The sequence below is a fragment of the Cryptomeria japonica genome, chromosome 7 (assembly GCF_030272615.1).
Source record: "Cryptomeria japonica chromosome 7, Sugi_1.0, whole genome shotgun sequence".
NCBI classification, from domain to species: Eukaryota; Viridiplantae; Streptophyta; class Pinopsida; order Cupressales; family Cupressaceae; genus Cryptomeria; species Cryptomeria japonica.
This window is the reverse complement of record NC_081411.1, coordinates 310,773,576-310,787,902: the sequence shown is the minus strand read 5'-3', so window position 1 is coordinate 310,787,902 and position 14,327 is coordinate 310,773,576. Positions and strand designations below refer to the sequence as shown.

Sequence of the window (14,327 nt, the reverse complement as noted above, 5' to 3'; positions counted from 1 at the left end):
TCTTTGCATGATGATGGATCCAATTGGGGCACTTGCATGTGCTTGAAAATGTGGAAGCACAAGCAAGCCACATTGACTGTTTCTAGAGTGCCATGTATAAATACAACATGTCTACAACAAGCCACCTACCTCCTTGTGTGCCCGCCATCGCTACTCATTACAAAGACACATGTACAATTCAAAAACATTAGAAACTAAAAAGAAAATTTTTCCTTTGCTCCTTCTGTTTGGTCGTAAGAATAATTTTTAAATGAAAAAAAAAACCTTTGACAAAATTATTAGCCAACAATCACAAAATACAGAAAATCAATAAAAATACCATTTTAATAATGACATAACAACAGGCCATAAGATAAAAAGTTTCTCCTTTTCTAGCATAATTTTTGAGAAGGAATTAATATACTAAATACCAAGACAAACATTAGTCTCTTGTCTATATAGGCAAGGACAAATCATTTACTCATCAAAATTTAATAAATATTTATTTTAGAGAACAAATTAAACTTCAAGTGTAGTTATACCTACTACAAATTAAATTTGGAGTGAAGGTCAACCCTAAGAACTATAATATTTATCAACATGTTAATTAAACTTTAAAAAAATGTTGATTTCAAGTAAACAAGAGACACATTACGTTTCCTGCCGTTTTGTTGTAATGATTTGGACTAGTAAGGATTTAGTAACAAAAGAAATTAGATTAGTTTTAAGAAAAACTTGAAGATAAAAAATATAGTCATAGAACTAGGAAAGAGAACTATACACAAATAAGGATTTTGAAGGTCCACAAAATTGAACCCAAAAAAATAAATAAGAAACTTATAAATAAATAAAATTATTGAACAACATAGACAACCCTAACAAACATAGTAACTTGAAACAACAAACTCTCATAAAAGGTGCTCGGTACACAATATACTTCTTGTTTTTCAACCTTCGACGTTTATGCCAATTTAGGTGGAAGTGACAAATGTCACAAACATACATGTTCAATATCCTATTTTTGCAAAATATTTTCTTAACATTTTTAATGAGCTTTAAGTTTAAACTTACTTGAAAAACAATTTTATTTGAACATTGATATAGAACTATGGACAATTGTACATTAATAGTGTGTGAAAGAAATGACGCAATGACAAAATTATCAAGTTATGAAAACTAATTTGTACAAATGTATGTAAAAAGTAATAGTAAAGAAAATGCATTGTTGTTAAGGCACAAAATTTTGATATAGAATTAAAAGAGTGACAACTCAATGTCTTGGGGAGGAGTACAGAAAGAAAAGAAATCAACCAAAAAAATCAATCCTTTAGATTTTATCCCACAAATGTCCTGCTTAACAAGATGGAAATAACATACATACCTTGCTAAGGAAACCAAAGGACAAAGCACTTTAAGAATAGTTACTAAATTAGCTCACAACACTTCCAACATTAGTATTATCTAGAGCTCTTTTCTTTTAGGAAATGTTAAGGCTCTACAACCTTTGGAAAACAGAAGAAAACTTTTCAAAAAATGCTTAGTTTAACAACACAAGGGAGGAAAATTCTAGGCTATCGATATAATTCATATTAATATGTAAAAGCAACTATTTATGTAGATTGCAATTGAGTTAGCATATCTAAGTCCTTGTTGAAGGTTGAAGGGTGAGAAGTATCAAGTTGCCATATAACTAGACTTAACAAACAGTAGTTCTAAAAAAATCAAATCTGTTTCTAAGTCAAGATGAGATAGAGATGTTAAGACCAATAACAACGAATGCAAGCACATATATACAAATCAACAAAAATGTCTTTACCTACCCAAAATGTTGATGATGAACAAATATTACACATAGTTTAACTTAACAAATCAAAACACTATGGATTATGGAAACTACAAACATTAGTTATTCAAAACTGAAATCATCTGTTTTCGTGTAAACGAAGATAGCAGAATTTACTTCTTAAAGTAAAATTGCCATTATATTCTTTAGGGTAAAAAAACAAGAAGAAATATCCACCTACAATTAGAATGCTTGAGATTTCCAACATAATAAATTACCAATAATATATCTAAGGATATGATAATTGGGTGTACATTAGGTAGTAACTAGATAAAGGTGTGGTTACATTTGTTTTACAAACCATCCCACTACTTAATTAGAATAAGTATTTATCCTATATACACGAGCTATTAATAGATTCATCTTTAACATGAACTGTAAAGTTTGAGCCACAATATCAAGATTTAGAACTAAGTTAAGCTTGAATCTACACTATTAAACGTGACAAACACTCCAATATATCACATATTTGTTACTACACAACATAACATTAAATCTAAAGTAAGAGTAGATATAAAATTTATTTTTCCAAAAAACTAATTACAAATTTCTGTCTTCAATGGATTAAATAAATGTTAGTTTACTAACTAGATATTGCATTAAATAAATGTCAATTTACATAGCTCCCTACAATTCACCGCCCAACTTAATTAATATATATTTAATCTGTGACATCACCAGAGTTCTGTTTATTTAATTCATCGGTCACCATGATTTCACACCTTACTATAGTGGATGTTAGAAAAGGCAGCAATGAGTGTACGAGATAAACAATCATAAAAAGTAAACAGGATTCTTGACAAACACTAACCTGGAGAAAAAAATGCATACTAAAGAACAGATGCTCCTTCACAGCAACACCAGTTAATGCAATACCAAGACTGCGAAAAGATGGACATTAGGATCAAAACAATTCACACAAACCGCAAAAGAGGCAACAACGCAATTAGAATGTAGAATGTCACATGATGATATGTGTGGTTGAAGAAAAATCCAAGCAGAAAGAGAGTGCCACTCAAAAATTTTGGTGCATAATCCTCTACTGAAAGAGCTCATCCAACAACCATTAGTAACAATTATAGCAACTTCCCAGCAGACGGAATAGAAGCAATCTTAAAACTCTTGGAAAATAAACGCAAAAATGCAAATTTCTTAAGATCTTACAGGTCTAAGATAATACATAATAGCAACAAGGAACACTCTGTTTAGCTGGTATTTTTGATGGACGCGTCTATTATGGTTTCAAAATGACAGTACGGATTGTGATTGACTAACATGTCGCTATCACGCTGTACAAAAATCTATTTTGAAGCTAGAACTAGAATAGCTTCGACCATTTATGATTCACCTTAGCTTTGATATATGTACCATCTTCAATAAGAACATTTCTTTTCACACAGCGAACTTTATGATTCCTGTCCAAGATAAACAATCTGTGCTCCTAGGAGCTTTTCGCAAACCTGCTGACTATCTTTTCCAATGGCCACAGGTGCTGTTATTAGTGCTTGAAGATCCATATATCGGGTACCCATTTCTTGTGGAGTAGAATTGTTCAGAGGGGTTTCGTTGTCATGACTGTTTTAACAAATACAGGGAGAGCGTAATTGTGTTGGCCTTCTTTTCGTGAGTTGTTTGCTTCTGTAAGAATGAATAGTTGTGGGCTTCTCGTTTATGACTGTAGCTTGAAACTGGTGACCAGGAATTTTGAGTCTTTTTGTTTGGAACAGCACGAAAGAAGAGCATGCAACCTGTACAGAATGGTAATGTATGTGTCGAAGCTACTCGCATCTGCATCATTATTTTATGTCAAAAATTCTGTTCTGAGCAATAATTCCATGTCAGTCTCTCACATTCAATGTGATAAGACTTCTTCAGATCTCTGAAGATTGCTCAAACAAATGGCTGAATTCTATTGGCTCAACCTGTTCTAGAAGAATAGATTTCCCCCACTCTCAGATGTTTTAGATTTTTTCTAGATGGAAGTATAGAAATAAATAATTAGTTTCATGACTGCAGCAAGTGTCACTCAATAAAAAAATAAAAAAATAATTTTGACTGCAGCGTCAGTCAATAAGAAAATAAATAAATAATCTTGTTAAAATTATAAAAATATATAGAAATGCAATAAATTCAACAATATTATTGGTCAACTTAAAAAAATAATTGCATTCAATGGGTGCACAAGTATCGAGCTTTTGACATAAACTAATAATATATTTATATGATAAATATGAGATATTTTTCACATTTGACATTAGATATTGCTATAAAGGTTCAACCGTGTAGGTTTTGAGTCAAACTCAATGACCCATGTTTTATTAATAGTGGTTCACAAGAATCCATCTCTCATGAGAATGGATGATACACGTAGCACTCATTGCATCTAGGTGATGTTCACAAAGACAAAACATTGAGCCTTTTTGAAAGGTCACACATCCCAATACTACTCCAACTCAAGTGGATTTAATTATAGATTTACCTAAGGTTAAACCCACTTAGCTTGCTACCCTGTTTGCAGAACTTACAACAAATATTATACCTTATTTATAACACAGATAAACGCCTCTGACATAAAATACATGATAGTTCCATATACTATAAACATCCCGCGTAGAATACAAAATAGTTCTATATGCTATACACCATATATAAATCCAAAAATAAATTGTCCTTAATCATAAACCATAAAAAAATCCATTTCTATTTCTCTTTTTCTTACCATTACCATTACGTAGATCTGGAGCAAAGATTTTCCTTTCATTCTTTTAACGAGCACTAGGAGGGCCACAACCTGCACTATTCACTGAATACTTGGTGCAGGAGAGTTCTATGACATCTCGATAATTAATCAACTTATCTACAACCGGAATTGGAGATTGTCCTTCCAACATCTGTAACACCAGTTTCATGTCAGGCCTGCACTCTGGTTGAGGATGAGAACACACAACTCCCAAGTTAAGCACCCTTTCCATCTCTTCACCACTATACTCTCCCTCAAGCTTTATATCCACTGCATCTATTAACCTCTCCTCTGCATACAGCTGCCTCACCCACTCCACCAACACTTGTTTCTCAGTTTCAGCAGATTCATCTAAAGGTCGTCTTCCACAAGCAACCTCCAGCAACACTATACCGAAGCTGAATACATCTGTGCCTACGGTGGCTTTTCCCGTGCGCATGATTTCCGGTGCCATGTAACCCAGGGTGCCTGCCACACCACTGGTTTGGGATTTCTGAGTTGGGTCATGCAAACGGGCAAGTCCAAAATCTCCCAACTTTGCATTAAATTGTGAGTCAAGTAAGATATTTTGAGACTTCAAGTCTCTGTGCACAACTACCCATTCCCATTCTTGGTGCAGATACAACAATCCAGCAGCCACTCCCTTGAGAATGCTATACCTCAGCGACCATCCAAGAACATTCTCTGGGTTGCCGAATATGAATCGGTCCAGGCTCCCATTTGGCATGTAATCATAAACAAGAAAGAGCTGATTCTTGTTCTGACACCACCCCTGAAGCCGAACCAGATTTCTGTGTTGCAGACGCCCCAGGCTCGAAATCTCCGCAACAAAATCCTTCATTCCTTGGTAGAGATCTCTAGTCAAAAATTTTATGGCAACTTCAAGTCCTGTGCTGGGCAGAACTCCCCTGTATACCTTCCCAAAACCTCCCCTACCAAACAAGCTTTCTTCACCGAAGCCATGTGTGGCAATTTTCAATTCTTGATAGGGAATTTTGTGGGGCCAGAACTCTTCCTCCCATTCCTCCACAGCCTCTCTCTGCTTGCCCCGTTTCAACCAGTACCAGACAACCAGACTACCCAAAACGACTAAACTAAACAAACCTACGGAAACCCCAACTATAATTCTTACAGATACCTCTTTTGACCTTATGAAGGAAGGAAGATGGGTTAGATCTAGAGTTGGTGCCATGCCGTCCGAATTGAAGCTCCAAGCCAGAATGTAATGGTCTTCAACGGCATCACGTCCTGTAGCTGCAGAAAATCCCACATACATTTCTTCTTTGAAGATGTCAGCAAGGTCAATGTTTGGCATAGCAATCAGCGGATTCAGAGGCCTTGACATCCCGGCTAAGGCGATGGCAACACTGAGATTGTGTTTATGCCCATCGTAATCAATCCACGCTTGAATGTTCTGCCCGCTTGCCATTTTCAATTCCTCAAAGCGTTCACCAGTGTGATAACCAGCAGTTTTAGACAATGTGGAATTGATGGTGTTGAGATCGACTCCGATGTGGTTGCCATCGATGTCATTATTCCAGTGGTTGAGGTGTGTATCAAATTCGACCGAAAATAAATGGTTGTCTTCCCTTCCATCACTGGACTTATTTAACAAACCAAGATAGCCAATTTCCGATCCGCTAACAGGGGACCTCAAAGGGGATATCAGGAAAGTTAGTCCATGTCCGTGGTTATTAGTAGGGGGCACCATGGAGAAGACGAATGTGGTACTAAATGATGAAACAGAACTATTGGTCTTCAAATGCAGAGAATTCTCCCACAGAGCACGCCCCACTGCATTTGTCGAATGATCGGTTACACTCAGCACATTCGACTTGATTGAAGCGCCCTGCAGCAAAATTAAACCGCTTTCGTTGAATTCATTAAACAGAAAAGAAGTCGGGAGCTGGGCATTGGATCCACAACAGAGGAAGATAAGAAGGGGAAATACTAAAACCGCCATCGCTTGGTAGTGCAAGCGCCTTACAGAGATGTCTTCTAAACTGTAATCATACAGGCGAAGCTCACAAACTAGACTAGACAGTTATAGTTAATTTAAGCCATCTTGAAGGCAGGGCTTGTGCATTAGGAGGTCGATCCCATTAAGAGATCATATTTCGTACGGATCACAGCACACGAGAGTATGGAGTATCTTTCCGTGTGAATGCTCATCATCTGCATGGCAATGGCTATGCAGCGGACAAAATGTCATGCCTTCCCTTTTCCATGCCCCCATGCCATACGACCCCGGTTCCTTCAAACGGTCCAATCAAATGTACATCATCGTACTGGGCTATCCGCAGGGTATAAGTTTTGATGAGCATTAAATTTATTTATTTTTTATTAATCTTTAATGTTTTAAGTTATATTGTTTTAAGTTTTATTTGTTTAATTTTTTTAAAAATTTTATTTTTATTGTTTATGTTTTAATGTTTTATTTATTTTTTCTTTTTATTGTTTTATTTTTATTAAATTATTATTTTAATAATAATATGTTTGGTGAATGTTTAATAAAACATAAAAACATAAACAATAAAAACAAAATTTTAAAGGAAGTTAAACAAGTAAAACTTAAAACAATATAAATTAAAACAAGGTTAATAATTGATGCCCTGCAAAATGGCACAAGGTTAGCAAATGATAAACAACACCAAAGACACAAAAATCGTTAGTGTTAGCCAATCAAAAACTAATCTATGAAGACATACCAAGAGAGACACTAAAAGCATGCTAATGTATCTAATAAACGAAACAAAGATTATAAGGCATCTCCAACTGCCTCAAAACATGGCCTTAGCTCCTTCTCCCTTGTTCCTCTCCTCTCCAAGTTCCAAAATAGTGTAGCTCTCAGCAGCTTTTTGCACTATGGATGTTTATGGAGGATTGAGATTGTAGTATAGCTCTAAATGTGGAATGAAAAGCTAATACTAATCTATTGATGCTAAACTGATATATTTTAACCAAAATAACAAGATATTAGATGATTATGCTTAAAAATGCTCTCTAAAATGTCTATAGCTTAGATGCATATAAGTTTTCAGGATCTGGATTATGAAGGAATGGGCTCTATTTATAGGAAAAATGGAGCAATGGATGGTCAGGATTGAAAGGTTTAATCAACGGTCAAGCTTGAAAGTTGGGGATCCATGTGCACAATTGGCACCAATAAAATAGTGACAAGTGTCAACACAAGATTGGGTTGAGAGAAGAGGTTGGAGGCATTAAAGGCCTGAGAAGACCTCATGGTTATCTAAAGGCTAAGGGTCAAGTCTAAATTAGGATTACCCACTGGATTAGGAGTTAATGCAAGGATAAACCTTTGTGCAAATGATTAAGAGATAATCATGGTCAAAGCATTAAAGACTTGATGAGACCCTTGGGTTGGGTAGAGGTTGAGTCAAAACAAATGTTTTAACCATGTAGGAGGGTTTGGGTTAACCATTAATGGTTATTGGAGACTTTGCGGATTAAGTGGTTGAAAGTTGGAAGCCTTTAATGGCTATCAAAGACTTTGAGGATTTAAGTGGTTGAAGGTTGAAAACCTTTAATGGTTATCCAAGACTTTGAGGATTTTGAGAAGTGACTTCCCTTTGCTTAGGAATGTGACAATATTTAGGGGATGGATTAGACTAATTAGGAAGAGGTTAGAAGAATCTAGAAGGGGATTAGATTTTGCAAGTGGATTTGGTGGGTGAGGGAAAATAGGATTTTATTTAAAATAAAAATTCATTTATTTCAAAATGTGTGCAAGTTGCATTTGTAGGAAAATGCAAGTGGGGTGGGGATAATGATTTAAATAAATGTTTTATTTAATTTATTTAAAAGAGGAATAGGGGGATATAATTAAATAAATTGATTTTATTTATTTAATTGAATGGAATTTGATTTAATGAATTAATTAAAATAAATTGAATAATTTATTTAATTAATAGAAGAATGTTTGGGGATGAATTAATTAAATATTAATTTAATTAACTGATGGCTAGTGGATTTTTAATCAAATAAATACGAAATATTCATTTAATTAAAATAGACAGATTTGTGTGACTACATTTGCCCCTCTTTGAGACAGTGCGGTTTATCGCGTCGTTTCAAAGAAAGAAAAATAGGTGTGAAGAAATGCCCCATAAAATGTAAATTTAATGGGTGGTATGCCCCCTCGAGAGATGGGCCGAAAAATTTCGAAAAATCGGGCGATCTCTCGAAAAAGAACGAAAATTGGCAGGGTGGTAGAAGAGAAGAAGTTAGGTATACTGGTGAAAAATAGAAGAAATCGGGAGAAACATGGAGAAATGGGGGGCTCGGGAAGTTCACGGGGACCATAGCGATGAGCGGGGTGAAGTTACGGAGACGGCGAGGGATATAAATGGGGTGAAAGGGGTGAAAATAGGATCATTGGTGACCGCGACCAGTTGAAAACGAGAGCTCTGATAGTGACATTTGGAGGAGCAAGGAGTAGCTACGATGCCGATTCCGATCACCAAGCACAGATTCGAGCGAGTCCGACGGTTCCAGTGCCCAGAGGACTACGGACCAGCGGTACACAAATTCGAAAACTTAACTTTTGTGCATTTTTGATAGGTTTTTAGCTGAGTCCAAGTCAAGTCGGAGCAAGAGCGCTGAAACTCTGGTTTTGGCGCTTTTGCTCCATAAACTAGCGCTATTGTGCCGCAATGGTGCTATTGTGCTCTTGTTTAAGCGCTTTTGTTTTGAATTAGCGCTACTGTATGCAAGTATTAGCGCTATTGACTAAGTAGCGCTATTGGGGGGTGAATTGAGCGCTATTGGGGGGTGAATTGAGCGCTATTGATGTTAAAGAGCGCTGTTGTATAGCTGGTTTAGCGCGTTTGGAGTTGTAGCGCTTCTGTATAGCTTTTTGAGCGCTTTTGTCAGTATAGTAGCGCTATTGTGTAAAACTAGCGCTTTTGTGGGTAAAATAGCGCTTTTGCCTTAGGATAAAGAGATGCCCCAGTTTGAATGAAGAAAATCTCCCGATGCCAATGATTGATGGATGGTGAGGTGAAGTGGGAGTTGTTTTGAACCATAGCAGCCTGATGAGACTTAGGTCATTTGTTTAGGATAAATGCCTGTTGAAGTCTAGGGGGCCATGATTGCTTACCTGTTGAGACCCGAAGATACTTGATCAGAGTATCTGTTGATAGTCTAGGTTTAAACTTTAAGAAAGTTTGAAAACAAAACAACTGATGGTGATTGATGAATGTCTATGTGCAGGAGGATCTGCGTGTGTTGCAGTTACGCGAGCGTCATCCTGCGACACAGGGGTTGCGGGACCGATTGACTCAGACTGAGATAGATTGCATTGCTGCGGCTGGTTTGTACGAGGTGATGCACATGCCCGTGATTCGTATGAATCACGGTTTGATTACAACATTGGCAGAGCGGTGGCACAGTGAGACGTGCACCTTTCATTTGGTGCAGGGAGAGATGACTGTGACCTTGGAGGACGTGTGGCGCATCCTTCGGATTCCGATTCAAGGGGAGCTAGTCACATATGACAGATCCTGGGGGACGCTTTCATGTCAGAGGATTTTTGATGAGGATGTATATATTGACGATGGCTCGATCGCATGGGAGGATATAGCGGCACTATATGAACCCCTTCCAGCAGTGTTGTCAGGGATTGTGGGAGGACTTCTGTGTCCAGACAGGCGGTCACATGGGTTGGTAGTGGGATGGGGACAGGTGATAGAGATGATGATGACCGAGGGGACCCGATTTGCATGGGGGCCGTGCGTGCTGGCGCACATGTATCAAGAGCTCCACGAGGTAGTGTACCGAGGGAGGGGTTCTCTAGCAGTGGGCATGACACTGCTACATGTATGGGCATGGGAGCACCTACCAGTGACTCGACCAGTGAGTCTCAGATTTCGAGCCGTGGACCAGCCATACATGTTTATGTACAGTGGCATGATGAGTCAGCCCCACTTGGGGAAGTTAGAGTGGTGGCGGCGGGCATTGGATGACTTAGATGCAGTGATATGGCGGCCATACTTGGAGTGTGAGCCATGGGAGGATGATGCAGAGGCACTACCGTATGTGTTCATGACCCGATTCCTCATTGGGAGGACCTCATATCATGTGGAGAGACAGGTGCCTGGACGAGTGATGAGGCAGTTCGGACGACAGCAGGGACTGCCTAGTGGATCTGGAGAGTATGCACGGGTGATTCGGGAGCGGTATGCATGGGGTCTAGTGCTATCGTATGATCAGGCACTGACAGAGTTTCGGACACTGCAGGCGAGGCCATGGGACCTACGACCGAGGGTCGTTGATGCAGGGGTAACAACGGAGTATACACAGTACCGAGCGGCACACCCGATCCGACGGATATTAGACCCGGCAGAGCCGATCCCAGCTTTTGAGGATGAGAGGGGACGGGGACGAGGACGGAGAGAAGGAGGTCGAGGAGGAGGAGGAGGAGGAGGAGGCGGGGGAGGAGGAGGAGGAGATGGAGGTGGGGGAGGAGGAGGTGGGTTGGGGATGCCGAGGCAGCGGAGAGGGAGAGGTGGACTACCTCTTCAGATATCACAGGGACCTTTGATGCAGGGAGGAGTGCAGCTGAGTGGGAGGGGGATGGAGAGAGAGATCTCGATGGATAGAGGAGTGGGGATTGCTGGAGAGGGTGGTGCAGGGGAGGGACCTTTGGGAGAGGGTGATACAGGTGAGGGACCTATTGGAGAGGGTGATACAGGTGAGGCAGCGATGGACACAGGAGAGGGAGCTATTGGAGATCTGCGGGATCATATGATAGTTTATTTGCAGACTCGGATAGAGAGATTAGAGGAGGAGGTAGCAGCTAGGGATGTGCAGCTATTTGCACGTGAGTCAGAGCTGACGATGGTGCTGCGGGAGAGAGATACTGCGGTGGAGAGATTGGCTGAGCTGCAGGAGAGGGTTCGGATTGGAGTAGGAGCACAGGGTCCTACAGGGGAGGTGATGAGGGAGATGCGGCGAGCGCAGGCAGAGATAGAGTACTGGCGGGGCTTATATGAGCAGGTTGTACCAGTTAGCCAGCGAGCTCTCAGCTATTCGCAGATGCGGCAGGCCAAATCGGAGCGATCGTAGAGGGCACAGAGTAGTGGGGGTGTGATGGGTCCTTTACGGCAAGAGAGATCAGGGGATGCAGGAGGGAGTGGGGGTTCGATGAGGCCTCCATGGAGAGATGGATCAGGTGGTGCAGGCACCAGTGGTGGAGCAGGTAGAGGTGGTGGTGGTGGTACAACATCTGGCCAAAGCGGCATTTGAGAGAGCATTTTTGCATACATATATTGTATCATTGTTTATTTATGGACTGTATCTTGGATGGCTTTTGGTAGCCGATTTTTTTGTAGACGTCATTGTACTCTGATATATGAGATGATATATATGAGGAGATCCCATATTTTAATGATATGCATTTGATTATGTATGGATGTATATGCATGATGATGATTTATTGCTTAGATGGATATGTGTACATGTATGCATTTGATGAGATGTTTCCTATATGCATGTTTTGATGATGATACTGACATATGAAATGCAGGTTTATATATGATTGGTTTTGATTTGTTTGATGCAATGCTTTTATGTATGTAATGTCATGATGATGATGTATGCTTATGATGATTTATGAACAGGATTTTGTTGTTTTCTATGCAATGATAATTTATGCGATGATGTTAATGTAATGGTTGAATGAATGATGTTATGTATGAATATGCATCTAGATGTTTGTCAAATGAATGCAATATGGATAAACAAAATGCAAAGTACAAATGTTTATATGATAATGTGTTAAATGAATGCATATGCATAATGGATATAATATGTTAAGAACCAATGTTTTATAAACAAATGGATTTTATGATTCTAAATGCTTTAAATATGATTTAAGTATAAATGATAATGGGATTCTAATAACTGCACCGTAATGCAATTAAAAGGAATATAATGAATGCCATGCGAATGGATCCTAAAAAAATAAGCATAATAAGATACTTAGGGAATGGATGAACGAATGCACCTTTTTACTGAATGAATGGATGAATGTATACAATAACAAATGATAAAGGATAATAAAAATGATGATGGATAATCGACACTATATGAATGCCTTATTAAATGATTTAAAACAATCAAAGACAATTGAATCCCATGAATGAATCTAATTGTTTATGATTGATGCAATGCTACAAAATGATTAATGAAAACTAAATGGCAAGAAAATGAACTATATGCAAAGTTAAAAAAATGACATGAATTTTTAATGCAAAATGCAACTAAATGTTTAATGGAAGATGCAACTAAATGTGAGGATGATATGATCATGAGGAATGCAAGGTTTGTAAGACTTTGCATGATGCATTGATGATGTATCAGAGTACTCGATTGTGATTGTATCCAAGACCAGCTTAATTTTCTCATTTTTGCATATAAAACCTCCATATGAATAAGTGAATGGATGGGTGATATGCAACAAAATGCAATATATAAACAGATGAGATGAAATGACGATCCATAGTGCTCTATTTTCATCATTGAGCTTTAAAATGTTGGAAGAGAATACAAGCATCTTGACATAATGATTCAAGATGACCTGAGTATTTCTTTCATGGATTTTATGTAGCAAGTTAATGCAAACGACTTGATATAAGGGATCAAGTCGACCAGAGTATTGCTTGCGGAACAGACAAGGATTATCTCCTTTCATGCATGACTTGGATCGTCCTCCTTGATCTTAGGCTGATCATATCCTGAGACAAATGCATACCGTACTAAGAGATAACACCTTTATCCAGTTTGGATGAGGTAGGAGGAACCAAAGGAAGAGCATCGTACCTGCAAACAAACAATATATACATAAAGAATAAAGAATAAGGATCCTTGGTAATGGTTCATGTCCATATGGTCGAGGTATACGCTGTAGTTAGCAAGCCGTAGTGATCGATGACTGTATTTTGCATAAGATCACGTAGCTTAGTGAACTTCCCACGTAGACACCATTAGTACATGCCCCAGAACTTCATCGGAAATAATGCACAAACAAAACAAAACAATGCTAAAAAGATCCCGATACAGATAAACAAATGATTGTACTCATAAATCAACCAAGTATTTTGATAGCATAACATAATTTTCTTGTCAAAGAAAACGTCATTTGTGTCTTTGTTTTGGTAAGGAAGGATGCATCTTTATTGAAGACAGTTTGATTGTTGATGTTGATTGTGTGGTTGATTGATAAATGGTCATTTGTGTGAGTATTTTGTCAATGTTTATCTTGATATCTGCATGGATCAGTATGTACAAAGTATTGCCATGTTTTTGTTTGATTTTCAATGGTTTTTTCGATGTTTTTTTTTTTTGGATTTTTGTATTGTTTTGAATGTTTTTGGTATTTTTGCGAGATATTTTTGAATGTTTTTGGTATTTTGATGATTGCTTGAATGAAGAACGTAATGACGGATAAGACAATGTAGAATCCACTTCCATCAATAGTTTTAAGGGCATTGCCCCCAAGTGTAGACATGACTATGAAAAAGTGGGATGCAAGACGCATGAAGTACTTTTGTTGATTACAGATCAAATAACAAGCCATGGTTAGATGGATGGAGGTGTGTATGAAGTAGATGTGATCGCAACAAGTCTGAAAGACAATGGAGCCATAGCCTTTACGAGTGGCGCCTGTTTGCCAGGTTTTCACCACCGTACTTACCCAAGGTGCCACCGGAGTGGTTGTTCACCGTTTGGATGCATGATTTTTCT

General features: G+C 38.3%; 1 protein-coding gene across 1 annotated transcript; it reads right to left on the bottom strand.

The window, feature by feature from the left end:
* Positions 1-4,587: 4,587 nt before the first annotated feature.
* LOC131047233 (L-type lectin-domain containing receptor kinase IV.2) lies at positions 4,588-6,525 on the bottom strand. Its single transcript, XM_057981093.2, has one exon. It carries the CDS (start codon positions 6,523-6,525, stop codon positions 4,588-4,590), a length of 1,938 nt encoding a protein of 645 aa, XP_057837076.2.
* Between the last annotated feature and the right edge of the window lie 7,802 nt (positions 6,526-14,327).

Excerpts from the sequence above, each read along its gene's own strand:
- LOC131047233 (XM_057981093.2), bottom strand. The coding sequence starts at position 6,525 with ATGGCGGTTTTAGTATTTCCCCTTCTTATCTTCCTCTGTTGTGGATCC.